This window comes from Vombatus ursinus, unplaced genomic scaffold (genome assembly GCF_900497805.2).
Source record: "Vombatus ursinus unplaced genomic scaffold, bare-nosed wombat genome assembly UNPS02014847.1, whole genome shotgun sequence".
Taxonomy (NCBI): Eukaryota; Metazoa; Chordata; class Mammalia; order Diprotodontia; family Vombatidae; genus Vombatus; species Vombatus ursinus.
In genome coordinates, this window is record NW_020954625.1 from 2502470 (window position 1) to 2528628 (window position 26159).

At 42.0% G+C, this 26159-nt stretch overlaps 1 protein-coding gene across 1 annotated transcript in view; it reads right to left on the reverse strand.

Annotated features, from left to right (window-relative positions):
• Positions 1-1921: 1921 nt before the first annotated feature.
• The window catches only part of TSPAN3 (tetraspanin 3), a 32994-nt gene continuing 8756 nt past the window's right edge, over positions 1922-26159 (reverse strand). Inside the window, exons 2-7 of the mRNA XM_027840687.1 lie at positions 13446-13637; positions 13147-13221; positions 10021-10122; positions 8212-8364; positions 7774-7857; positions 1922-2722 (exon numbers count right to left, since the gene is read on the reverse strand). Coding sequence (XP_027696488.1) covers positions 2630-2722; positions 7774-7857; positions 8212-8364; positions 10021-10122; positions 13147-13221; positions 13446-13637 — 699 coding nt within the window. The 3' untranslated portion in view covers positions 1922-2629. The remainder of the gene's footprint in view (positions 2723-7773; positions 7858-8211; positions 8365-10020; positions 10123-13146; positions 13222-13445; positions 13638-26159) is intronic.

Below are 26159 nucleotides of genomic sequence, written 5' to 3' on the forward strand. Positions count from 1 at the left end.
CCACTATCTGGGGATGAATTTATAAGCTGATGCTGCCGAAAAAAATCCCTCTTTTGGCCAGAACAGTAACAGCCACATCTTTTCATTGTGGAAAGGATTCAGTATTCTTTGAGAAAAGGATCTGGGGCAAGGAAAGGCCTATGGAGGTGGGGGAGTGAGTGATGGAGGTATAAAAACAAGACAGCTTTTGGAGCCAGCTGGGCTGGGGAGGAAGGGAGGCCCTAGAGAGATGGGCTGGTGAACATCTCCACTGGCTGCTGGCCCACCTCAACACTCATAGTGACAGAAACCACCATGCCTGGAGAGGGCTCTTTCTAAGCACTGGAAGGTTCCCAAGAGCCTGGAAGGAACCAGAAGCATGTTAGAAAAGGAGAGAGAAAGGAATCAGAGGACATTCCAAAGTGGGCCAATGCCCATAGGACATGGTGCCTCCATAAAGAAACTAGGAAGGTTTCCTGCCAACTCCATGTGAGATCAGACCTGCCTTCAGGAGTCCCCAGCCCCTCCTGACGGATTTGATCTCTGGGAGCTGGTGCAAATAATCCTGAGGGCGGCCAAGAAAAACAGAATGTTTAAAGCTTTCACAGCATATATCCTAGAATGAAAGAGGGGTAGGTCAGAGGCAAAATCTTCTAGCCCTTAACCTAGAAGAGATGATACACCAAGAAGGCACCGGGCCTCTGGCCAGAGGACAAATAACGTGCCTCTCCAGCCTCCAGCTGCCATCCCTAGCACCAGTCTCTTCTGGGGGCCTCCTGTCTCCACAGGCCCAGGCTGCACCTGAGTCCCCGCCTTAGACACAGGAAGGGCCTACAAAACTTCATAAAGATCTGGGATTGTGAGGGGGGAGGAATGAAGGTGAATAGACTCCATCATCCCATCCAGCATCACAGGAACCTCCTTCTGGAGTTGGAAGAGACCACAGGGGCCAACAAATCCAACCCCCTCATTTTTACAGAGGAGGAAACTGAGGCCCAGGCAGTTACAGGACATGGTTGGTAAGTGGCAGGGCCAGGACCCAAAGCCAGGTCTTTGGACTCCTGGTTCAGGACACTTTCCTTCCATGACACTTGTCACTTGATGTCACTTGAATTCAATCAGACCCAACATTACCGTCTCTGGAGGAAGAAAAAGTGCTGGGCTCAAGAGTCTGGACCCAAATCTGAGGGTCAGCTCTGATACTAGCAGTGTGATCATCAGCCTGTCTCCTCACTTGTAAATGAACTGAATCCAAAACATTCATTAAGTGTCTACCATGTGCAAGGTCCATGTGAGCATGGGACCAGACCGAAACAAAATGGGCCTGCCCCCAAGAAACATCTATTCTAACAGGGGAGACAACACGTCCAGAAGTAGGCACACACGAGACATAGAGAAGGTGACCTGAGGTGGGTCAGGCATTGGCAGCTGTGCAAAGGCTCAGAGTCAGGAGACAGCACAACGGTGAACCATGTCTGGGAATATACCAGACCCTGGAAAATCTGCTAAGATTTTCAGCGAGTTTTGGAGAAAGCCCTCTGCAAACCCTTGAGCCTCTACAACTGTGAGGGATCGTCACTGTTTTTTTTTTTTTTTTTGCGAGGCAATGGGGTTAAATGACTTGCCCAGGGTCACACAGCCAGTAAGTGTCATGTGTCTGAGGCCGGATTTGAACTCAGGCTCTTCTGAAACCAGGGCCGGTGCTCTATCCACTGTACCACCTAGCTGCCCCAGTCACTGTTAATAAGACAAAGTCAAAGTACAGAGCAAGGGAAAGACATTTGTGGTTCTTTGGATGCCAGGAGAGTTTTAGATCCTGATCAGAGACATCAGCCATGCGCAACCGAAGAAGCACTGGGGCCTCCAATCACTTGTCCTACAGAAACTCTGAAATAAAGACAACACCACCTCCCCAAGCCCCTGAATGAAGACAAATCCTATATTCTGGAGGGAGGATATACAGCCTTTATTTAGTCTGATTTACTATGTACAACTGAGATCACTTTTACATACTATCTCACTAGTCTACATGGGTACATTATTTCCAAATTTAAATCCTACTCATAAAAAAACCACACACATATCATTATAGAACAGTAGTGCATACATTATACTCCTGAAAAGCCAGCTTTTATTTAAAAAACACTAAAGTTTGGAAGATGCCTTCAAATGGAGAGGATCTAAGAGAGACGCCATAGGATTCTACAGTTTTGAGTCATTTTGTACAATTCCAATCATACTGGACTACAATATACACGTTTTAAAAATGGACACTGGTGAAAGGCAGCACTCGGGGCCCTTCATGTAGCCTCAGCCTCCAGCAGGCGCACCCAGTCAAGCTTTCAGAATCAGAGGGGATGCCCCTTTAAAGACCATCATACTGTTCCAACCTGGCCAAGGATTCTGAAATCAGAATGCTTCTTAGCCTAATTTTTTAAAAAATGGCTGCATGGGGGAAAGGTCATCGAGGGCTGGCAGGTCTGTGGAAAGCCCGGTTTCTGTGCCCGTCACCAGTGTCCACGAGAGGTGTTTCTCCTTTGTGCAAGGTGTGCTGCAGCGAAGTCTCCAGCCCAGAGTGACTGCCGAGACTTGCCTAACCCACCTTCCAGGTAAGGGAAACAAGACTGAGGAGCTCAGGGGCCGCTGCCTTCTAGGTGTAGGTTCCGCCGGTGATAAGCAGCTCGTAGGCAGGATCTCTGCTCCTCCGGCACAGCACGATGCAAGCACAGAGCATGCCCAGCAGCTGAGGGGAGAGAAGGAGCAACACTGGGTAAAGGCGTCGGCAGCACACATTGGCTTAAGGAGAGCGAGAAGGTTCTGTTAAACTCTGTTTCTGCTCAGAATGGGAGCGGGAAAAGAAGGGATGCCACATGCTACAGGCTACCGCAAAGGTTCTCCTTTTCTTCTCCGAGTCCCCAGGACTCCCATCAAAGCCTGGCAATGGGAGCAATTCACGTTGCCAGCCTTGGGGATCCCACTGCACTGAGTCTCCAGGAACCCTGAACCACAAAGACGGGACCAGTCACTACTATGGTCTTCTCTTCAAACTCCAGATGTTCCCCAGTTGTATAAAAGTTCAGTTAAGAATCCTGTTGTTTTAACAGACTCCACTTGAGGCCATAGTTACCAATTTCATTTAAATTCAAAATATTTCAAAGATCCCCCGAGTTCACTCAGATGCCAACAGAGTTTTCCAAATACTGTATATAAAAGTACACCAGACCTGTGCAAGTGAAAGACAGCTGAAGTCTTTCCAATCTAGAACTTTCAGGGGACATTTAGTGCCCTTTCACAGGACAGCTACCATGCACATATGTATGTGATGTAATTCTAACTCAAGACTAAAATATTTTAAAAATTTGCCTGATTATTCCTTTACACCAGTCATGTCAAACTCAAACAAAAAAGGAGTCCACTAAACTATATGTAAGGACCCCAGCAGATTGTGTAACTTAGCTTTAAAATGTAATGTTATCTAAGTTTTATTGTATTTTTATTTATTTTGCTAAATATTTCTCAATTTTATTTTAATCTGGTTCAGGCCACACTCAGGCAGGTTGTAGGCTGCATATTTGAGATTTCTTCTTTAGACAATGTGTTAAAACCAGGCATGGACAACTCTAGGGAAAATCATGATGTAGATATAGGTATCCCATCAGATAGGATAAACAGCATTTAGAGTTGAAATTTTACAGTATTGAAGGGACCTCCCTGGTCATCTCTTCTACCTCCTTCATTTTCCAGAAGAGGTTAAGTGATGTGCCAAAGGTCACAGATGTGGAGGAAGCAGAAGAGGTATCATTTAAATCTGGAATCCTTGATTCCAAAACCACTGTCCTTCCTATGACATCAAGCTGCCTCTTGGCCCCGTACCCTCTTCTTCTCAGGTGCCAAGCAACTTAGCTGAACAGGACCCAACAGTCTCTAGGACTCCTTACATTTAAAAAGTTTACCACTCCTGAATCCCATTTCCAACAGTCTTGCCCAAATGGAATGTGATCATGGTTATTAAGAACTGTTTACATCTCCCATCACTCTCCTCCACAGGAACACAGTATAATTTTAATGTAAATAACTGGGGACAAAGCTTTAACCCAAAAGAAAAACTAATACTGGTAATTTCAGGCAACATGCTAAATTAGTAATACATCTGAGTATTAATTAGTGAATTCTTGGAATCTCAATTCATGGATTCCAAAGGATTTTACAAATGTTTTGGCTGTACTGGAATTTTGTAGTACTGAATATTATATAAAATTTCAAGTGAAAAACTTAGAAATATTATTTATTACATGAAGATTTCAGTGATAATGGTTAACTCCTGCCATGGAATTTTACCTAAAAAAAGTTATGACTATCAAATTCAATGGCCAACTAACAATTTCATCAAAACTAATCAAGACTGAACTCGCCACCACCTCCACTTCCGAATACTTTTTCAAAAAGGAAAATAGTAACATAATTTTTTTTTTAAATATAAAAGAGTGATAACACCAATGTGTCCAACCACAGTTTTGGGTACATAAGACCCACAATGTAATTACTAAAAATATCATTTAGCTATTTCCTTTAATTGTCTTCACTATCTGTATTAGGGCTAGCCAAATACAACATGTACATGGCAAGAATCATAGCTCTATTAAGCATCAGACTGCGTTTTCTCATCTATTAAATGAGGACTTGAACTAAACCTCCTTCCAACTCTGAAGATACATGCTTCTAAAAGCTGACTAACATTTAAGAGAACCATAGCACCAGGACAAGGGAAGTAGTAGTCCCTCTACCAGACCACATCTGGACACTGTGCTCTGTCATGTAGGAGAAGGGCACCAGGATACTAAAGAGCCTCCAGCTAAAACCTATCAAGATCAGTTGAAAAAACTTGGGCTGTTTAGATTAGAGAAGAAAAGGCTTAGGGGGAGAAGAGGAGCTCTCTCCAAATGTGGAAGGGAGAGATTAGCTTTGTCTTGGTCAGCCCCAAAGTGGGGAGAAGTAGGAATTATATGGAGCTGGAAAGGCAGAGTTAGGCTTGGTGTGAATGAGAGCTATACCAAAATGGAACACGTGGCCTGTTGCAGTAGTGGGCACCCCTCACTAAAGCTCAGCAATCAATGACTCAATGAGTCCAGTTTTGGAATCACACGTCACTATGGCCGCTTGATCAGTTTCCTTCATAATAAATGACTTATCTCATGGAAAAATAATGAAAAAAATTTTCTTTTTCTTTGATCAGACCTACTAGATTTCCTGAAATGCTCTAATAGCTGCTCTTAAAACAGATTTCACGCCTGGAGGATTTATTTTAAGAGAGTGCGTGGGTATTTTAAAATTATGCTAGAGAGGATCGGTTTAATTGCTAGTTCAAACCTAAGTTTCTCAAATTATCTAGATTTTGTTTGTCTATGTTAGTTCAAGTTAATGCATTTAATGGGGAACGCCTTTTTCAAATATCAACAAGGCGGATTGTGTACTTAGAGTATTTAAACAGTTCAGTAATGACTCATTAGGAAGCCAAGCTCTTTTTGTGACTGTTTCTGCACTACTAAGGATTGATTCTGTGACTCTATAAAACAGTGATATGGTGATCAGCACAGAGAGATATATTTCATATTGGGTTATACAGGCGAAAATTCACTGGGCCACAAAAACGAGACCTGAGGGACATCTTGTCTCCCAGGGAAGATCTGGATCGAAACAGTTTCGATAATTTTACGTGCAATACATACATTAGCACAGATATGAACATCTTTTCAAGCAGAGCTTTTGTGATCATGAAACCATTTGTAGAGACCTCAGTTTTTCATATGACCTAGGTCCAACCCTCACAGATTAGCTTATTAACCAACTAGATGTTTCTTCCCTTCCCTTTCTGAAGGGATGTTTAATACTAATTTTAAACTTGTTTCTTAAAACAATAACAGAGGTGAAGTGGCTTGCCCAGGGAGACCATTCTGTACCAGAAGGGGGATGTCCACTCAGGCTATCCTGATTCCACTGTTGATCTTCTATTTGCTACATACCATGTTTACCTATCAAGTAACTGACACCAAGGAATCCAGAGACAACAGGTCTGATTATGCAGTACAGCTGAAGCAGAGCAGAAATACCTTCTCAGCATTAGGTCTATGAGTGAACTTTTGTGACTGTGAACTTGAGTTTCCAAAACAATATTATTGTGATTTCTCCAGTATTTTTAATTTATACACAATTAGTAATTCCCTGGAAATCAATCCAGACCCCAAACCCTTGATTCGTAATCTGGGAATTATCTAACTTCAGGGTGGGTGGAAAGAGTTTACCCTTTTGTCTGGCTTTGCTACCAACACAATAATTACTAGCTATGCCAATTAATCAACAAGCAGTTATGAAGTACTCACTACATGCTAGGCACTGTGCTAAATACTGGGGAGCTTCAGGGACAAAAAAAGGCCCTGCCCTCAAGGACTTCATTCTTTACTAGGGGAAACAACAGATTCAGACAGAAGCAGAAACAAAATGTATCGGAAAGTCTCATACAAAAAATGGCATTAGCTGAGCGCTGAAGGGAGCTATTTTAGACAGTGGAAGTGAGGAGACTGAGTCCAAAACAAGCCTACGCAAAGGCAGGGAGCTGGAGCATCGTGGGGGACCGTACAGTCCGAACACTGAGTGTGTGCAGGGGTGGCCTGGGTCATAAGGCTGGACGTGGGGAATGGAGCTAGACTATAAAGGGCTTTTTTTATGTGCCAAAAAAAAGGAGTGTGCATTTGCTGTCAATGAGAATGGGGAGCCAAGGGAGTATACAAAGCAGGGGAATGGCATGGTCACACCTGGGCTTTGGAAATATTCCTTAGGCAGCTGTGTGGAAGGCAGATTGGAGAGGGGAAAAGACTGGGACAGACTCATTAGGAGACCACTGCAAGACCCCAGGGAAGAGGTGATAAGGGCCTGAATGAGGGTGGTGGCCAAGTGAGCAGAAAGATGGGAACGGATGGGAGGCACAGTGTGGAGGCAGCACTGGCAAGACCTGGCAACCCTTGGGACATGCCAAGTGAGGAAGAGTGAGGAGTCAAAGTGGAGTCTGAGGTTATGAACCTGGGTGACCGGAAGGATGAGGGTGAGGGTGATGATGATGACAGGACCCCCACGGGACATCACCGACAACGTGTTGATGCACTGTAGCTCCCTACGTTACTGACGTTACAATCTCATCCAATGGTTAAAAAAACATTCTGCTTTAATCACCAGCTCTGTTTCCATAATGATATTCAGCTGGAGATGGATTACTCTGCTGTTCCTAAGAACGTCACCAGTGGTAATGACATCACTTCTGCTTCGTGTATGTAAGTTTTAAGGAATTCAGATACACAATGCTGGATAAATGGGGGCTGAAAGTAGAAAGAGTCCAAAGATGGAGGAAAAATGATACCACTTAATTTCTAATAAAAGCACTCAAATTTGAAAACAAACTGCTTTGTCCAATATGAAGTGGTTTTTTTTTTCTGTCTTTTCATCAAAGCTCCTAACACAAGCAGGCACAGAGAAGCTCTGGACCGGTTCCAGTTAATCCTCCATCTACACCCTCAGCTGTCTGTTCTCTGACTTTCAGAGCTTCAGTTTCTCTGGATTGTCCATGATTTTGGACTGCAGACCAGAAAACAGAGGTGGGAAAGCATTCACTAGACCTCAATGGCTTCTAACCAATCCAAGTCTACAAGGCTTTAGTGAATGTAGAACTCTAAAGTGCAGCTGATGACTGGGAAAAGGGATCACATCACGAAGCATCAGTCTGATGGACCTTCTGTTGAGTCTTACCTGAATGGCAGCAAACGTCAATGCCGCCCAAATAACATACATCATGATATCCTGGAGCTTCTTCACAACTAAGGCTTCGCAACCCTGGGAAAAAAAGACCCACCAGAATTAGATTCTTCCCTTAGTAAAAGCACAGAGAGCTGCAAACAACCAACTATTCATTGTTAAAAGTGGAACAGCAGACAGAGCACTGAGGAAGAAAACAAAACACTCCAATAAAGCGAGGGCAAGGAAGACAAAGAGCCACTCCAGGGACGGTCCAGTCTCACTGACTGCTCTGCACGTGGAACTCAATGAAGTTTAGCCAACGTAGCGTCTGCAGTGAAAGAATGCATTTGAGAGTGTTTTACGGCACAGAAAGGGCATTGACAACAGGTCTCCAGGCAGCCACAGAAGTGGCTGAGACCGTCCCGATGTGGCTACGAGTGCCAGACTTACCTCCGAGTAGAGGTCTGCAGGGTGGGCCAGGCTCCCGTTGCAGGTGCTGGCCGATGTTCTGCAGCAGCTAAGGGGGACGCTCTGATTCTTTGCTTCTTTAAACCAGTCTGTATTCTCCCAGTCTGAGTAATTGTGAATTCCACAACAGTGCAGCTAGAGGAAAGAAAAAGAAAATCTTACCTCTCACAAGACAAGGGACATGGCAGGCTGGCTAGCTAAGGTGGAAGCCTGAATTCAGAGTGCTGCAAAGGGGACAAAACTCCTTTATCTATATGAGATGGAGAATGCAAGTCCCAGAAGATGAGGCCCCTTCTCCTAGGGGCCTCCTCAGAGCAGTGGTGACCCTGGCACCTGAAGGGCTATGCCAACACAGCGCTAGCTAGAAAGACCCCGGGCACGGGCTGGCTCACAGACATCATATCGGCTGATATCTCAGAGATTAGTGCCCTGAAAGGCTTCTGCAGACTATCTCAAGAGGTGTGGTGGGATTAGGGCTGGGATTGGCCTCGGTGGGAAGTGTCCCCACCAACAAAATCCTTGAGGAACGGAGGAGAACAGAAGGGAAGCAATTTACCATGGTCACATTTATGGTCATGAACTAAAGCTGTTAAAACGTCTGTTCCAGAACATTCAATGTTTATAGCAAAAATTCTCCTCTATAGCTAGATTTTTAGCAAATATAACCCATAAGATCTTTATATGTTAAATATAAAATATGCTGGCTCACTTCTTCAGGATGAAATGTGAAAACTGTTTTGTCCATGGGCTCGAGACACCTTCCTAAAAGCACAAAAAGTCTCCCACTTATAAACCCACCTTGTAAACTTACCAAGGGAGGCCCCAGCTACTAAAGGAAAAGTGTGTGAGCCCAGACAGCACGGCTGGGCTGTGGGGCTGAAATCAGATGCCTTCAAAGCAAGGAAAAAGGACTGGCTTTAATTAGGTGGCTAGATAAAAGCTGCTCAAGGGGTGCAGAGCAGATGGGCTTACCTTTTGTGCTATGGACTTGTGACAGGATTATGAAGAAAACTAATTACATGAAAATAAACCATTGTCAAAATAGTTTTAAAAAGTCAAGTTCACAGACCTCAGGTTAAGAATTCCAGGTATACTTTGTCAGTATTAGGGCAGCTGGAGGGAAAAAAATTATACATACATACATACATACACACACACATATATACGTATATATGTGTACGCATAGATATAGATATAGAGGGCACAGGGTGAGTTGAAGATGAAGGGGGATAGCTAAAAAATAAAATTAAGGTTAAGAGAGGATTATACTGGGAGAAGGAGAAAGGGAGAGGCAGAATGGGATAAATTATCTCATAAAACAGACAAGAAAAGGCTCTTACAGTGGAGGGGAAATGGGGAAGGTGAGAGGGAATGAGTGAGTCATTCTTACCGGATTTAGCTTAAGGAGGGAATAACATACACATTCAATTGGGTATGGAAATCTGTCTTACCCTAGAGGAAAATGGGGGGGGGAAGAGGATAAGGGGAGGAGATGACAGAAGGGAGGGCACATTGGGGGAGAGGGTAATCAGAAGCAAACACTTCTGAGGAGGGACAGAATTAAAAGAGAACAGAATACACTGGGTGGGGGGGGGGTAGTAGGATAGGGGGAAAAAAAAAAAGGATCCCAAGTACAGAAGGAAAAAACTCCAGGATACCACTGGTCAGTAGTCCCTAATGGTGTATGGTAAGACTACAAAATGTTACTAGAGGAGGCAGGTGCACTCCCTATATAATGCAGACATAAAGGACTACAGCAAACAGAAAACCATGCCAGTGTGTTAGGCTTACTTGTCTTTGTACATAATCAATAGCCCGACTGGCAGCATCCGGAGAGGTCCCATTGTAGGTCTTGTACACTTTCTGGATGCGGCGATCAACTTCACTTTCCACCTAAAGACAACACAAGTAATTCATTCTTCAGTGATGCTGAGAAAGACTTGGCAGTAAGAAGCTACAGCTAAAATGCCTAACCAGCTCAGCTGCCTGAGAGTCGCTGAAATACCTTTATTCACCACACAAATCCAACTACCAAAGGATTATTTTATAGAGCTAGAAAGAAGAGCAACAAAAATTATCTGGAAGAACAAAGTTAAGAATATCAAGGGAATCAATGAAAAAAAGTGTTAAGCAAGGCAGCTTAGCAGTTCCAGATCTCCAACTATATTACACAGCAGTAATCGTCATATCAATCTAGTACTGGTTAAGAAGAATGGCAGATCAGTGGAACAGATTAGGTACACAAGGCACGGTAGTAAATGACCACAGGAATCTAGTCTTTGATAATAAACCCAAAGATCCAAGCTTTTGAAGCAAGAACTCAACATATGACAAAAACTGCTGGGAAAACTGGAAAGCAGTTTGGCAGAAACCAGGTATATACCAACATCTTACACTGTATACCAAGATAAGGTCAAAACAGTAAAATGATTTAGACATAAAGAGTGATATAATAAATAATTTAGGTGAGTATGTTAGACCTACAGCTAAGGGAAGAGTTTTATGAGCAAACAAGAGATGGAGGGGATTATGGAAAGTAAAAAACATAATTTTGATTCCATGAAATTAAAAAAGCTTTTGCAAAAACAAAACTAATATGGCCAAAATTAGAAGCAAAACAGGAAACTGGGGGAAAAAATTTGCAGCAAGTTTTTCTGACAAAGGCCTCATTTCTCAAATATATATGGAACTCAGCCAAACTTATAATATGAGCCACTCCCCAGTTGATAAGCAGGTAGGAGTCAACCCCTTGAAATTATGCCTCATGTCAAAGGTGTGCACAGTTTTACAATCAGCAGCAGGGAAAACAGGATTCGGTTTTTGATGACATTTTTGTCACTTGGACAGTCAGCAGAAGTAACAACTTGCTTGCACCAAAGTCCTTTACCGTGAATATAGTCAATCAAACAATCAATAAACAGGAATTAATCAAGCACTTACTATGTGCTAGGCACTGTACTAGATACTGAGAATACAAAGAAAAAAATAAAACAAACTCTGCCCTCAAAAAGCTTACAGCAGGTATACTGGAGAGAACAAGGCCAGTGGCTTTTCCAGGGAATCTGCACCTTTGGGGAGGGGAGAATCCTTAACACAAGGGCTGGAAACTTGACTTTCATCAGTCTACTTCTAGGGCTTTGGGGAAACCACTTTATGCTAACCCAATTAACAACCACCTGACGGATAAACTAGAATGACAATTACTAATTTACAAAGAAAAGAATAACTGTCCAGCACAATCAAGTCTTCCCAGAAAGTTTGCTTAGAAGACCAGATATTCTGGGTCAGGTCAAATTTAGGCCAGTCCAGTGACTTAGGCTTCCAGTTAAAATGCAATGAAATACCCAGAGACCATAAAATGAAATAAAGAATGTCTTTACTCGTAAGAAAGGACACAAAAAGCTAAAATCCTTTAAAGTTAAAGCTAGTAATTCAGATAAAACAGTAGGTGCTTCTGCAGAGCAATGAGAATTCAGCTAAGGCCTTGGATACTGGTCCCCAAGAGGCCAATGATGACCTGGAGAACAGCCCCCCTGCTCCTCCCCACCCCCCTCAAAGGAAACCTGCCCAACCTACATAAAATGGGCCACTCCCACCATACCAGATTGATGTTTGTTGGTCACAGGGTCAAAATCCAGGGAGGAGGCTATGTCAGTCCTGATAACTTCAAGTAACCCATTCCTCCCCAGGAGGAATATGCTAGAACACAAATGCTTACTCTTTGGCTCTCTTTCTTCCAGACTCCACGCTGACCAATTACCTTCTGTCTCCATGTTATTAACATTGAATATAAGCTGCAATCTTTAAAACTGTTAACAGCTGCATTCAGATTGATGTGACAGATCAGTGGGTAGGGAACAAATCCACTGTCCTAACAGTAAAATAATGCCGGTGTCAGGATTCCCTCTGTTTTTATTTATTGCAGGGCAGTTTTTCCTAACCACATAATAATGGCTTTTTTACCACATCAATGGATTTAAATAGTAAATGACATCTCACGATAGAGATTTAAATCAATAATGGAAAGCATTAACACAGGGGTCTGATGATACTCTCATCACTGTTTCTAAACTTATATTAGAACTAATATTCTCTAGCCAGGAGCAGCAAACCCAAGCCATTAGACTTCAGTGTTACCTGTGGTACTCGCAGCATAAAATTAGGGAAGATGGAAAGAAAGGGCAGGGAGGGAGGGGAGAAGAGAGGAAGGAGAAAGAAGTGGTCTCTACAGCAGGGAGTGACAGAGTCCCAACAGAAATCACACCCCTATAATGTAGTACCCATCTCTATTGCAGAATAAAATCAAATCCGACAGCTTAACACTTAGCATTCTAATATGTTAGCACAAGTTTTTTTTTTTAACTAAAATTACTTAGAAATATAGAAAAACTGGCTTTACCTTTTCATGTTTACATATAATTTATTTCCACATCTATGTTATTATTTAAAAGTCAAAGGACACCCTCATTTCTATGAAACAACAGTAACTTTCTCATAAAATTCCAAGTCATCATTGACTTCCCTTCTCCCCTCACTTCTGGTGGGCCAACACCAGTGGTATGAATGGCTTTTTGGAAGGAGTTTCAGGGGCTCATCCCAAGTCAATTTACATTGTAACTTCTAAAACCATGATGCAACTTTCAAAATCCTAAAAATGTAGTAGAATTGATAACGTGTTGTCCCATATCATAGGGCTGAAAGAAACCTTGTTAGATGAGTAATTTCTGATCAGTCTTGCAGTTGAGGAATTTTAAAAGAGTAGCTGAAATTAAACAGTACGTGATTTTTAAAGGCAAACATTTTTACTATCACTTGAAGTGAATGCTGTTCTAGTTGAATATAAACGACTCATAAAACGTTCTTCAGATTTAGGGCCTACCACACACTGAAGACAGATGACAAAATTAAAATTCATACCTTTGCTCTATAAACGTATCCCAAAACCACAACGACAACCTCTGTGATAAAAACCAACAGCAGGATGATCACAAACTGCAAGGAAAGAATTGATAGGAATGTCAATACACAAACTTAAAATCATAAACCCAATTCACTCAATAGAAAAGTCATCTAGTTTCATTGTGAAATATGGAGACAGTTTCAGAGGATCCACATTAAGAAACCCAGGGAGTTCCATGAGTTGCAGAAGAAAAGCCCAAGAAATCAAGCAGGGACGTGCACTCTGATGCCATGGCGTCAGTGAGATGCTAACTTACTGTGGCAAGTCCACAGCGGCTTTCTCGGATGGTGGCACAGCATCCAATTAGTCCAATAATGAAAAGGAGAGTTCCTACGGCTATAATCACAACAGCAGGGATGAGTGTGTACACGTCTTCAAAGAAATGATCATAGTCATCGTAAGTGATGAAGACATAGGCTCCCACATAGCACAAGATGCCTGCTGCTGCCTGCAGGAAACAAAATGAACAAATTGGCAAAAATCTTCTCCCCCCATCCAGCAACATTCTCCTCATTAGTTGGTAAACTATGATTTCATGATTAATTTCTCTGTTACACATCGATTAGTGAGGCTAACCAGCTGACTGCTGACTCCGATTATTAGGTAAGAAAAATATTCTGGAAACAAGTGGGCTAATTTTACTCTTTTTACAGAACTGCATACATCTTTTGTTTTTTCACTGCATTTTAGGGACCCTTCGTTCCCAGAAAGAAAGCCTCCATAATAAAGAAAAAAGTTAAGCAAAAACGGCTGATGGAATGACTGAGTCTGACAGTGCATACAACACTGTGTTCTCTTGTCCCTACAATTATTCAGTCTGACTTCCTTTCCGTATTTTTCTCAGTGCCATTACTGCACTCACGGTGTGTCCTAACTCTCCTGGATCTGCTTACACAATCACCTCAGGCCCCTCCCAGCTCTAAAGCTAGGATCTGATGAGGCATCAGCTCATACATGTCCTTCCCATATTTCTCTCAATTCCTTCTAAGTTGAAATCTATTTCCAAACCTCCATGCCCATCCTCCTCACCCCTCCCCAAGTGAAGTTTGAACGTAAGCAGCTAAAACTGTTCAAATCAAACCATCCAGAGACTCCTGGCCAGCCTTGCGCTGGGCTAGTGCCACACCCTCCTCTTCAGGGATTGTGCTCCCCCACTAGAAGGTAAGCTCCCTTAAGGCAAGGCAAGTCTTGTTGGCTTGGCTCATACCTGCAGAGCTTGACAGAGCGCCCAGCCCACAGAAGCACCTACTAAACATCTCCCCAGTTCCTCTAGTTCCCCAAGGAGGCCCTCATTCCACTCTGAAATGTTTCTAACTGTTGGGCAGTTTTTCTTTATACCAAACTGAAATCTGCAACTTCCAGCCTCTGGGCTAAGGGTAAAAACTCCACTTTCTCTTCTACATGTCATCCCTTCAAGCAGCTGAATTTTGCCAACTGCCACCCCACTCCCAAGTCTGTTACCTGTGTGAAAACACTCCCAGCACCTCCAGTCTATCTTTGGGTGACAATGCTTCAATCAAGGCTGTTCACCATCCTGTCTGCCCTCCTCCTTTAGATGGGGAACCACAACCCCATCGCCAAAATGCTTGATGTTTTGCTCAGGCTGAGATATGGTACAGGATCAGAGAACAGATCCAAATTCAACAAACCCTTTAAAAGTATGTATTATGTGCACACTATCATGTCAGAGAAGATTAAAAAAAGATATGCTACCCCTGCCCTCACGTACCTTCTTAAAGGAAAATAAGACACATCTATGCAGACAATTATACAACAATAAATAAACTTTTATTAAGGATCTACTGTGTGTGAAGCTTGTTGCTAAGAACTAAAGCTACAAAATGAAAAATGTTATCCAAGTTCCTTAAGGGGGATGGGAAGGGAATAAGGATTTATATAGTGCCTATTATGTGCCTGGCATTGTGCTAAGCAACTTACAAAAATTATCTCATTTGATCCTCACAACAACCCCACAAGAAGGTGCCATAATTATCCCCATTTTACCACTAAGGAAACCAAGGCAAATAAAGGTGAAGTGACTTAGCCAGGGTCACAAAGCTAGTATCTGAGGCCAGACTGAACGCGGGTCTTCCTGACCCAAGTCCCAGGGTTCTATCCACTGTATCATGAGCTAGGAAAGTGTTGTTGGTTAAGAGGCACCAAGATGATCACAAGACTAAACATCATTACAGAACTCTCCTATCAATGACTTGGTCTTTGAGGTTCCGTAACGAGAAGATAGGTTGTATACTGAGAGAATGTATGTCAATGTTGTTCTGAGATACTTAATCCAGTTTTGAAGAACTCTGGGGAAAAACAGAGCCAAGAAAGAAGCGTGAACACTCATGCTGCTCCAGTGTGGCAGGCCAATGTCACTATGTGTGAATGAGCAAACGCAATGTTACGCACAGTGCTGTAACATTTACGCTAACTTGCAGAACACCAAGAGTCTCACAGGAAGGAGGACTAACCATTCTTCTAAAACTGCATCCCCAGAACTGGCACTCCTCTAGACTCAGACCATTTCAGTCCGAAAGTGTAAACAACTCTCAGCTTGGACAGAGGTTGGGATTCTGCCCACTTCCTCTTGGGTACCGTTTCTTTTTCGTCCCATTCTATCAGAGCCAGTCTCAAGTTTCCGGGTTAAGGAAACCTCAAAGAAAAGTTCCATTTGTAAAGTTAAAGAAATTAAATGACTTGCTTAGGAATATCATGGATTTTTCACTTCTGAAGCAGAAAAATGGAGCTGGAAAGGATTGCGAGAAAGCCATCTGGCCTAGCTGCCCCCTTCCTGTCCTCCCTGGTTTCTTCATTTGCTGCTCATTCGACGTCTCTCTGCCCAAGCTGGGCAGTCTTCTTAGGCACAATATTCAGACATGATCAGGAGACCCTGTGTGGCCTCTTGCTGTTTATCCTGAGAAGAGGACCATGACACCACAAAGGTGATGCCATGACTTGCAAGTGAATTAGACTGAAATGAGGAGGGCTGTGCAAAGTCACCAGCCTCACTTTCTCTTCAGAGCCATCTGGGTCCAGTGGCCAGATACAGATTGGGACCAATGGAGATGGCCCCACCTTGTGTGGCCTACTGAATCCCTGACTGCCTCTACACTGGGGATGGCCATTAGTTAGGATCCTTTCCCCCAGAAGGACTGATTGTTAGTGCCAGAAGGTCTAATTTTACATAGGAAGAAAATGAGGCTCAGTGGTTTAAGAGGCATAAAATAACAAAGCTAGCATGTGGCCCAGCCAGGATTTGATTGCTAACACACATAATTACTTAACTGTGTTTCTAGCAACTAGGCCTGTCCTACGATGGTCAGCTACCTTAGACAGACAGAGAAATTAGTCTGAGTAACACGCTGGCAGAAGTCCTTGAGCTATGCCTTCTATCAGGAACAGCAGTTTATTGACTGTCCTCACCAGACATCCTTGACTACAAAGCTCAGGGTAGGAGAGCAGCTTTGGATTAAATACTTAGAGATCCTTGAAATACCACTGATTACATGCTCATTAGCACTTTTCTCCAGAAATTAAGTGTAGGAGTTAAGCAATTCACAGCTTTGGTTCCCACAGCAACCAGAACTTGGCAGCTAGCTCTGTGGATGTGTTTTTATCCTTCTGCAATATGGTACTTCAAGGCTTTAAAAGTCACATGCATGCACAGGAGAAAGAAGGAAGTTAAGGTGGCTATGAGAACCTATTTCTAACTTCCAGACTCACGTTTACTATCTATTCTAAGATATCAGGACAGAAAACACTTGCATGAGTACAGCAGGACATAACTGCAAGTGTTTAAAATGACCCAATTTCAATTATATTTTGGGACTTACAAAGGAAATCTGTCTAGCTCTCTTGATTCTCCTACCTGTCTGACAGCTCCTTCTCGGGATCTTCTGATGGTTTATTATCCTTCCAAATCCTAAATGTGGGTGGTCCTATCCCCCAAGGCTGTTTAACTTCTTCCTTCTCTGCACTGCCCCTTGGTGACCTCATTCTCTCCCACAGGCCCAATAACTTCCCCTGGGCAGATAACTCCAAAATCTGAGTCTCACTATCCCTCCTGGATGTCAGTCAGTCCTCCTTTCCAACCGCCAAAACTGAACTCAAAATTGTTCCCAGCTAAGCTTGCCTCACCTTCCAGACTTGAAACCTCAGAAACCTTCCGATGCGGGGTTGAGGGAGAACAAAGAATCAAATTGGTCGCCTAATCCCATAGATTTTCCTCGCACATTTTTTTTACGCTGGTCCCTTCCTCTCCACTGACAACCACCTTCTGAACTATTCGAAGCGCCTTTGACCTAAGACTCTGCAAAATGAAAGGGTTGGACCAGATGACCTCTAATATGACCTCCTTGGATCATGAAATCTAAAGCTAAAAGGGATCTTTACAAGGTAATCTAGTTCCTCAAGTCACAGATGAGGAAATACGTGCACCAACAGGGGATCTGGCTTGGTAGGAGTATTAAAACTAGGATTTGAACATGGGTCCTCTGATTCCAAATTCAGTACCTGCTACCACACCATGGCTCCCTCATCAATTTCTTCCTCCTCAGATTCATCCTTCAATGGATCATAAACCTGAGAGCTGGAGGAGGCTTTAGACCAATCACTTTACCCACGAGGAAATTGAGACCAAGAGAGAATGAGCAGAAGAGGCAGAATTTGTACCAGGTCTCCTGATTCCAATTTCAATACTCTTTTCCATCACCCCATACAGCTGCCAAAAACAACTTCCTAAAGCACATAACTCCCATGCTCCAACATGTTCAGTGGCTCCCTACTTCCTAAAAGGAAACACAAACTGGGGCCCTCCAATATGGCTCCAACCTACAAGAGCTGTCCTGTTTCACCTTATTCCCCTTTGCATAGTCTATGTTCCTTGGCAGACTGGTTAAAAGCTCCTGGAGCCCAAGGAACTCCTAGTTCTAACACCTCCTACCAAGTCAGATCCCCTGTGGGCTCAGGAGTTTCCTCATTTCATCTCTGCATTTGTGACCCTGGGCAAGTCACTTAATCCCAATTGCCTCACCAAAAAGCAAAAAAGAAAAAAAAAAAGTCTTGGGTAGAAATCCTTTTATTGAAGTTAACCCTTAAAATTATCAGCATCCAATTTTATAGGACATTTAAAAGTCCTTATGTGTGCTTGCTTCACCAGAATGAAGGAGCCTGCAGTCTTGCTTACATTACAATTTGCTTATCAAACCCTTTCTTCATAAATAGTACAAAGCTCAACTTCAGCCCAGCCTAGACATTATTCACAATTTTTTAATCAAATACGAACTGATGAAACTATTGCATTTGACTTTATTTGCTACCCTTTTTCTCTCTTTCAGCTTATTTTCTCTATTTCCAGTTCAGATACTGAGTAAGCACCTACTACATGCATACAAGATGCTCTGCTACTCCTTTCATCATACAGAGCAGCCATGGTTTCTTTACGTTTGGAGACCATCCCACCCAGACAAGAAGGACAGCAGCCACTACTGCTCAGCAGGGAAGCTTTAACCTGCTCTGCTTCACCAAACTGGGCGGTTTACTGTTATAGAAGCTTCTTTCCCAGGCTTACTATACGAGTCCTGGACTTAGAAAAGCCAATTAATCACTGTGAGCCCAACTTCAGCTCAGAGCTCCTAACACTTAAGCAGTCCACCAGCAAAGGCTACAAGAATGCACCACCAAGCCCGAGCAATGAATTATTTCCTGTTTTCTCACATCATTTTATGCTACTGGAAACCATAAAAGAAACAACAGTTTTAGGAAAACAATATAATAATGGACCTAAGAAGGGCTTGAAGGGCTCATCTGGTCCAGTCCCTGTTCTCCAAGTAGGCAAAAGGCAGCGGTATATCTACAAAGGCTTTAGCAAGTTTCCTTTTGAAGGTAGTCAAGGGCCAAAGATTCCATAACCTCCCCTGGTAGTCTACTCTGTCATCTAATAAGCACTTTTTATGTGCAAAGCTTTGTGCTGGGTGCTAGCCCATTTTTCAGTGTTTCATCAGGTTGATGAAACCTTTAAAAAACGTTACTATAAGTCTATACAAAAAGGAAGGCATACATGCAAATCTTAGGTAAAAGAAAACTGCATTTGCATACCCAGAACCGACAAATGTGCTATTTTGGTCTACAGAAAAAAAAAATTGTGGGCTGAAAACATGCAAATGACAAAGAACTTTGGTAAGTTAAATAGAAGCTGATTTTCAGTGGAGTACACAGAAGAGTTCTGGATATTTACATTAAGATATGAAATTAAGAGTGATGAGCCTGAAGGGATTCTTCTAACATGGGAATTACATTGTTAACTGTTGCCTGGCAATGAGGCATGTGAATGGCTTTCAGTGATGTCACCCTATACCCAGCTTAAGGCACTTGTCAGAAATAGATTTCTAAGCAGTGGCAGAGAAACAAGCCAACAGCAGCTGATGCCACCAGACAGAGAAAGAGTGCAAAGGCAGCCTAATATCAGATACCATTTGTAAAACTGTCTGTCCTTTTAATAGAATGTAAAATAGTTCTTTGCCCAGGCTGCAAACTAGTCAAAACTCGATTTATCCCAGCCGAGTTGGGAGCGCACCAGAGCTCTATTTTAGCCATTCATTCCAAGGGGGCAACTCATTAGTAGTAATCCCAGTGACACAAACAATACCCTTCAACTACATGAGGGGAGATCTGAGTTTATATAAATTGAATTATGTATAAGCAGAAGGCGTGGAAGCTTGCAGGAACTTGACCAATTCCTTCTCTATCTTGAAAAAAATCAATATGCAAGTTACAAAATAAGTACTATGTAACAAAAATGGTTTCTGAAGTTGTGAGTTACATTGTGCTTATCAGTGAGTACTGCGAGCTATTAAAATGGCCAAAACCAAATTGTCCTAAGTCTTTTTCATGAATATCCACAATAAGGCTGGGATTTGTTTAAGGTTTGGAGCTCTGTCCAAACAAGGGGTCATGGAGATGGTTATTAAGGTGAAGAGGAGGAAGAGGACAAGGGAGAGAGAAAGGATGAAATGCTGTATGTAGAGCCTGGCAGAAGCAAATTGATTTTTATGTCATCGCTCGAAGACTGCATTGGGAGCCTGAAATACTGACTTGGAACTTTCCAAAATAATGGGGGGAGAGGGGCAAGAAGAGTGGGGTCGGATGGCCTCAACTTTCTCCCTCGGGAAGGAATTAAACAATTTCTGCTTTTCTTCCTCCTTCACAGTCTAGACCCCAAGAAAAGGCTTCTCTCCAGAACCCTGGCCCGATGTCCTTCTCTCTCTCCGCCAGACCAGCTTCACGTGCCCATACTGTTTTCTAAGTAAGACAGCATGCTCCCACAGGAAGCAGCTTTTCCAGGGGGCCCCTGTTTAGAAACTGGTGGGGACTGGGAGGGATATCCATGAGTTTTAGTTTCTCTGAAAGGAATGAATTACTGTGGCAATGCTCAGAGTCCAAACCTTAGGAAAGAGGCACATGGAACAGCAGCAAGGACATGAAAAATCCACGAATTTGTCACTTTGGGACCAATCAGAAGGTCTTCAAGAGCAGCTTTGGTCAAAAAATCCACTCTGTGGTCAACCTTGTGATGAGTGTCCCCAATATCAGTTAGCTAAGGCGTTGCTCGGATAACAGATGACATAAGGTTTATACTTGAAGCCTTGCCTGGAGCCTGTGAGAAACTTCATGCCCTCATCAGAAAGATGTAATAAAAGCAGTCTTGCTGTAAACTGTAGCTTTCAGGCACATCAACATGCCTTCTATTTGAGTCAAGATTTCTGAAATAAATTACTGCGGATAAAACAAAGAAACTACGTCTTTGGTTTGATTCCAATAGTATCACTATATTTGGTCTTATTGTACAGGAATAAATCACCAGAAGTCTTCATCTATGGGGATGGGAAAAGACAAAGCAAGTGCTCCTGGGGGTAATGACAGAGAGCTAGCTGACAATCATCTAAGAAGGGACATAGGAGGGGGGCCTCCGCCAACAAAGGCGGTTGGGGAGAATGAAGAAAAGGGGTGTCCAGAAGAAAGGATCTGGGATTGCTAAAAAGACTCAAACTATCAGGTTTACAGCTGTACCTAGGGCAGGCCCTGACTGAGCCACCCTCAACCACCCAGGGCTCAAAAACCACTTTGGCATCAGGTGCTAAACTCTGATCTTAAGTCTACTAACTACAGTCACATTCATTCATGGTCTAAGAAACACCTCTTTGCCTAAGATTCTGAAGAACAAATAACCCTAACACCCATGATGAGACTGCAAGTATATGGAAAATCACTCCCAACCTTCCCCCCCCAATATTTAAAGTTTTGAGTTCCAAATTCTCTCCCTCCCTCCCCTCCCCCTTCCAGATACAGTAAGCAATCAGACATAGTAATACATGTGCAATTATGTAAAACATTTCCATATTAGTCATTTTGGTCAAGAAGACTGGAATAAAAGAAAAAACAGAAAGAAAACGTGAAAAATAGCATGCTTCAGCCTGTATTCAATCACTATCAGTTCTTTCTCTGGAGGTGGTTAATATGCATCACCATTAGTCCTCTGGGCTCATCTTGGATCATTGTATTGCTGAGAACAGCTAAGTCATCTGCAGCTCTTCACTGAACAATACTGCTGTTACTGTGCACAATGTTCTCCTGCTTCTGTTCACTTCACTTTGCATCAGTTCATGTAAGTCTTTCCAGATTTTTCTGAAATCATCCTGCTTGTCATTTCTTATAGCACAATAATATTCCATCACAGTCATATATTATAGCTTGTTCAGCCATTCTCCAATTGATGGGCATCCCTTTGATTTCTGATTCTTAACCACAACAAAAAGAGCTGCTATAAACATTTTTGTATAGATAGGTCCTTTTTAAGGCTGTCTTTGGGATACAGAGCTAGCAGTGGTATTGCTGGAACAATAGTATACACAGTTTTATAGCCCTTTGAGCATAGTTCTAAATTGCTCTCCAGAATGGTTGGATCAGTTCACAATTCTACCAACAGTGCATTATCATCCCAGTTTTCTCACATGCCCTCCAACATCCAACATTTTCCTTTTTTGTTATATTAACCACTGTAATAGGTGTGAGGTGGTAACTCAGAGTTATTTTAATTTGCAATTCTCTGATCAATAATGATTTAGAGCATTTTTTTTATGACTACAGACAGCTTTGATTTCTTTGTCTAAAAATTATCTGTTCATATCCTTTGACCATTTGTCAACTGGGGAATGACTTGTATTTTAACAAATTTGACTCAATTCTCTATATATATTTGAGAAATAAGGCCTTTATCTGAGATACTTGTTGCAAAAATTTCCCCCCAGTTTTCCGCTTTTCTTATAATTTTGGTTGCATTAGTTTTGTTTGTGCAAAAACTTTTTAATTTTATATAATCAAAATTATCTATTTTACATTTTATAATGCTCTCTGTATTATCTTCTTTGGTTCTAAATTATCAACCTTTTTTAAAAATAAAATTTCCACTAGTCATTCTCTAACAAACATGCTTATTTATAGGTTTCATTTTGATCCTAGTATTCTGCGGCAGCAGCCACTCATGACTGAGCAGATCAGATGCCTTTACCAAGTACAAAGCTCCCATAAATCACATGTTATGTATCAAGAACAAATCCAAAAGTTCTCGACCCTGTTCCTAGAAACTAAAAATATTCTTAACTATGGTTTGGTGGACTTATTATTATTTCTTTAAAATGAATTATATCTCAAACCTGTCTTTAAAGATCAGGGTAAAGTGAGCACTCTTTCGATCTACAGTATCTCCAGCACTTTTTCCTAATCTCCCACATTTTATTCCTCTTAGCACTCTGGACTGGAGTGTGGACTGGCTTTGACTCAGCCTTCAGATGTTTTCTGATGACGTATTCTAACACAATTTCAAATCTTTCAGCGAATATTATCCTTTCAAAATCACCATTTAAGGAGATTAAGGATAAGAAAGTCATTCTATTGTTAAAGTTTGGTGAACAAGCTGTTCTCGCAATTATGTTCAAGTAAAGATTAGAAAGGGGCAATGTTTTAAAATTTTTTCACAATCCTGGACCCAAAGCTTGTGTCCAGAAATTGGCCATCTTCCTCTTGTAATCACTCACAATTTAAAAAAAAAAAAGATTTTAAAAACAGATTTTTATTGGTATCTTTTGTTTTTACTTTGCTTGGATTTCCCTCTGTAGTCCTTCCCTCCCAGAGGGCCATCCCTTTTATGAAGAATTTTTTTTAAAGAAAAAGTAGAAGAAAAAATTAGGCAAAACTAATCAAAGCATAAGGGGAAAATGCCATTATATGCCATATCCTGCAACCATGGCCTCCTCCCCATCCCCACTGTCACCCCCACCGCCCACCCTGGAGAGAAGAGGGAAGGGGATTTGGGTCCAGGCTTGTTCCTTCTAATTTGAAAATTGATTTACAAATGTTTCATGATGGTTGTTCTTTTCACTGACATTGTAAGAGTAGTGGTGTAAGAGTATGCTGTTTTTCCTGGCTCCGTTGACTCCTTTTGTCATCTTTACAATGTGCTGGGTGTGAGGTGAAACCTCAGGGTTGTTTTGATTGGCCTTTCTTATGAACAGTGTTCTGGATCATTCTTTCCTTTGGTCTTCCACACTAGGCAGCTGGACCCAGAACTGAAGAGGAGGAATAAGAGGCGGAGAGTGCATTTGGGAAACAGAGCAGCACTTTCAACCTTTCCAAGGCTGGTTCCCTCAAACAAAAACTCATCTTTTTAATACCAATTTTCCACTGATATCATATGGCTGCAAATCATGGACGATTAGTCACCAAAGAATTGCCACTGTGACTCATCAAAGGGATATGGAAAGGTGCAGAGTCGCCCAAACGGGTTGCAACAAATTCCCAATGACGTGCAGGAAAAGCAGCATAAAGACTATCAGAGGAATGGATGACCAGGACAGGAGGTGGCAGGGAGTGGCAGAGATGCCACACAATGGACATAGTGCTGGAGGGGCTCTGGAAAGAAAGGCACACTTATAAACTGCTGGGAGAGCTATGGAATGGGCCAGTTCTACAGACTGGAAAGCAACTTGCTGAGTCAAGGAAAAGTCCCTATCTTTTTTTTTTTTAATCTGACCAATAGGATACTGTGGCCAGGTATATTTACTGACCGAGGAAGTGAAAGACATCAAAATATTCACAACGCTTTTTGTAGTAACCAAGAACTGAAAACAAATTGATGCAGAATATAGTAAGCAGAACCATATAAAATCATTAAAAGAAGAACAAGAAAATGAAACCAAACTGTTGAATTAAAATGACCATATTTGATGCCAGAGAAAGTTGAGAAAATACACTTCTCTCTCCTCTTTTCAAAGATAGGGGTTCTGGGTGTGGAATGATTTTGCTAAACTATTTTCCTTCATTTAAAATTTGTATTTGTTTGTCAAAGGATATGAACAGGCAGTTCTCAGATGAAGAAATTAAAGCCATCTATAGTCATATGAAAAAATGCTCTAAATCACTATTGATTAGAAAAATGCAAATCAAAACAACTCTGAGGTACCACATCACACCTATCAGATTGGCCAATATGACAAAACAGGAAAATGATCAATGTTGGAGAAGATGTGGGAAAATTGGAACACTGATGCATTGTTGGTGGAGTTGTGAAATGATCCAAGAGCAATTTGGAACTATGCCCAAAGGGCTATAAAAATATGCATACCCTTTGACCCAGCAATAGCACTTCTAGGGCTGTATCCCAAAGAGATCATAAAAATGGGAAAAGGACCCACATATACAAAAATATTTATAGCAGCTCTTTTTGTGGTAGCAAAGAATTGGAATTTGAGAGTATGCCCATCAATTGGGGAATGGCTGAACAAATTGTGGTATATGAATGTAATGGAATACTATTGTGCTATAAGAAATGATGAGCAGGCAGATTTTAGAAAAACTTGTAAAGACTTGTATGGACTGATGCTGAATGAAGTGAGCAGAAGTAGGAGAACGTTGTACACAGTAACAGCCACGTTGTGCGATGACTAATACTGATAGAATTAACCCTTCTGAGCAATGCAAGAATTTAAGACATCTCCAAAGACCTCATGATAGAAAATGCTATCCACATCCAAAGAAAGAACTATGGGGTTTGAATGCAGATCAAAGCATACTATTTTTTTCCCTTCTGCTGTGTTTCATTTCTTCTTTCTGGTGGTTCCTATTGGTTCTAATTCTTACTTACAAACATCACTAATGTGAAAATGTTTAATAGGAATGTATATGTATATGTGATATATATGTGCAGATTAAGTGCCGTCTTGGGGAGGGAGGAGGAGAAAAATTTAAAACTCAAAAGCTTATGGAAGTGATTGTTGATAAAGCAAAATAAATTAATAAAAAAATTTTATTTGTTGTAAGACATGCCTCATTTTGTAAAGAAGGGGAGAAATACATTCAGAAATGAAAGTGATACAAAACTTAAAAGACAAGGACAGGAACTGGGTCTTTGAGGTAGGTGCCACAGTGCCCAGAACGCCAGGCCTGGAGTCCAGGAATTCACATCTGGCTTCAAACACTTCCCTAGGCAAGTCTCTTGACTTGTTTGTCTCAGCTTCTTCAATTGTAAAATGGGAATAACAGCACCTACCTGGGGGTGTTCCTGTAAGAACCAAACAGGATACCTGCCAAGCGCTTAACACAGCACAGCGCATGGCACACAATGGGTGCTATGGAAATGTTTATTCCCTTCCCCTCCTCCTGTGATTTCTCTGGTATAGGACACTCTCGGGTGAGGCAACTTTCTCCACCAGGCCCAGTCAGATCCTCCTCTGTGACTTCCAACCTTAGGGTGTTGCCTAGAACACTGAAAGGTTAATAAGTGACCGGTCCAGGGTCATACAGCCAGGGCTTCCTGGCGAGCTCTCTACCCACTATACCACCTTATAAAATCAAGTTGAAAAAGAAAAGGAGGTGGGCTAGTCTTGTTGAGAATAACCAGCTCCCCCAGTACCCAGGC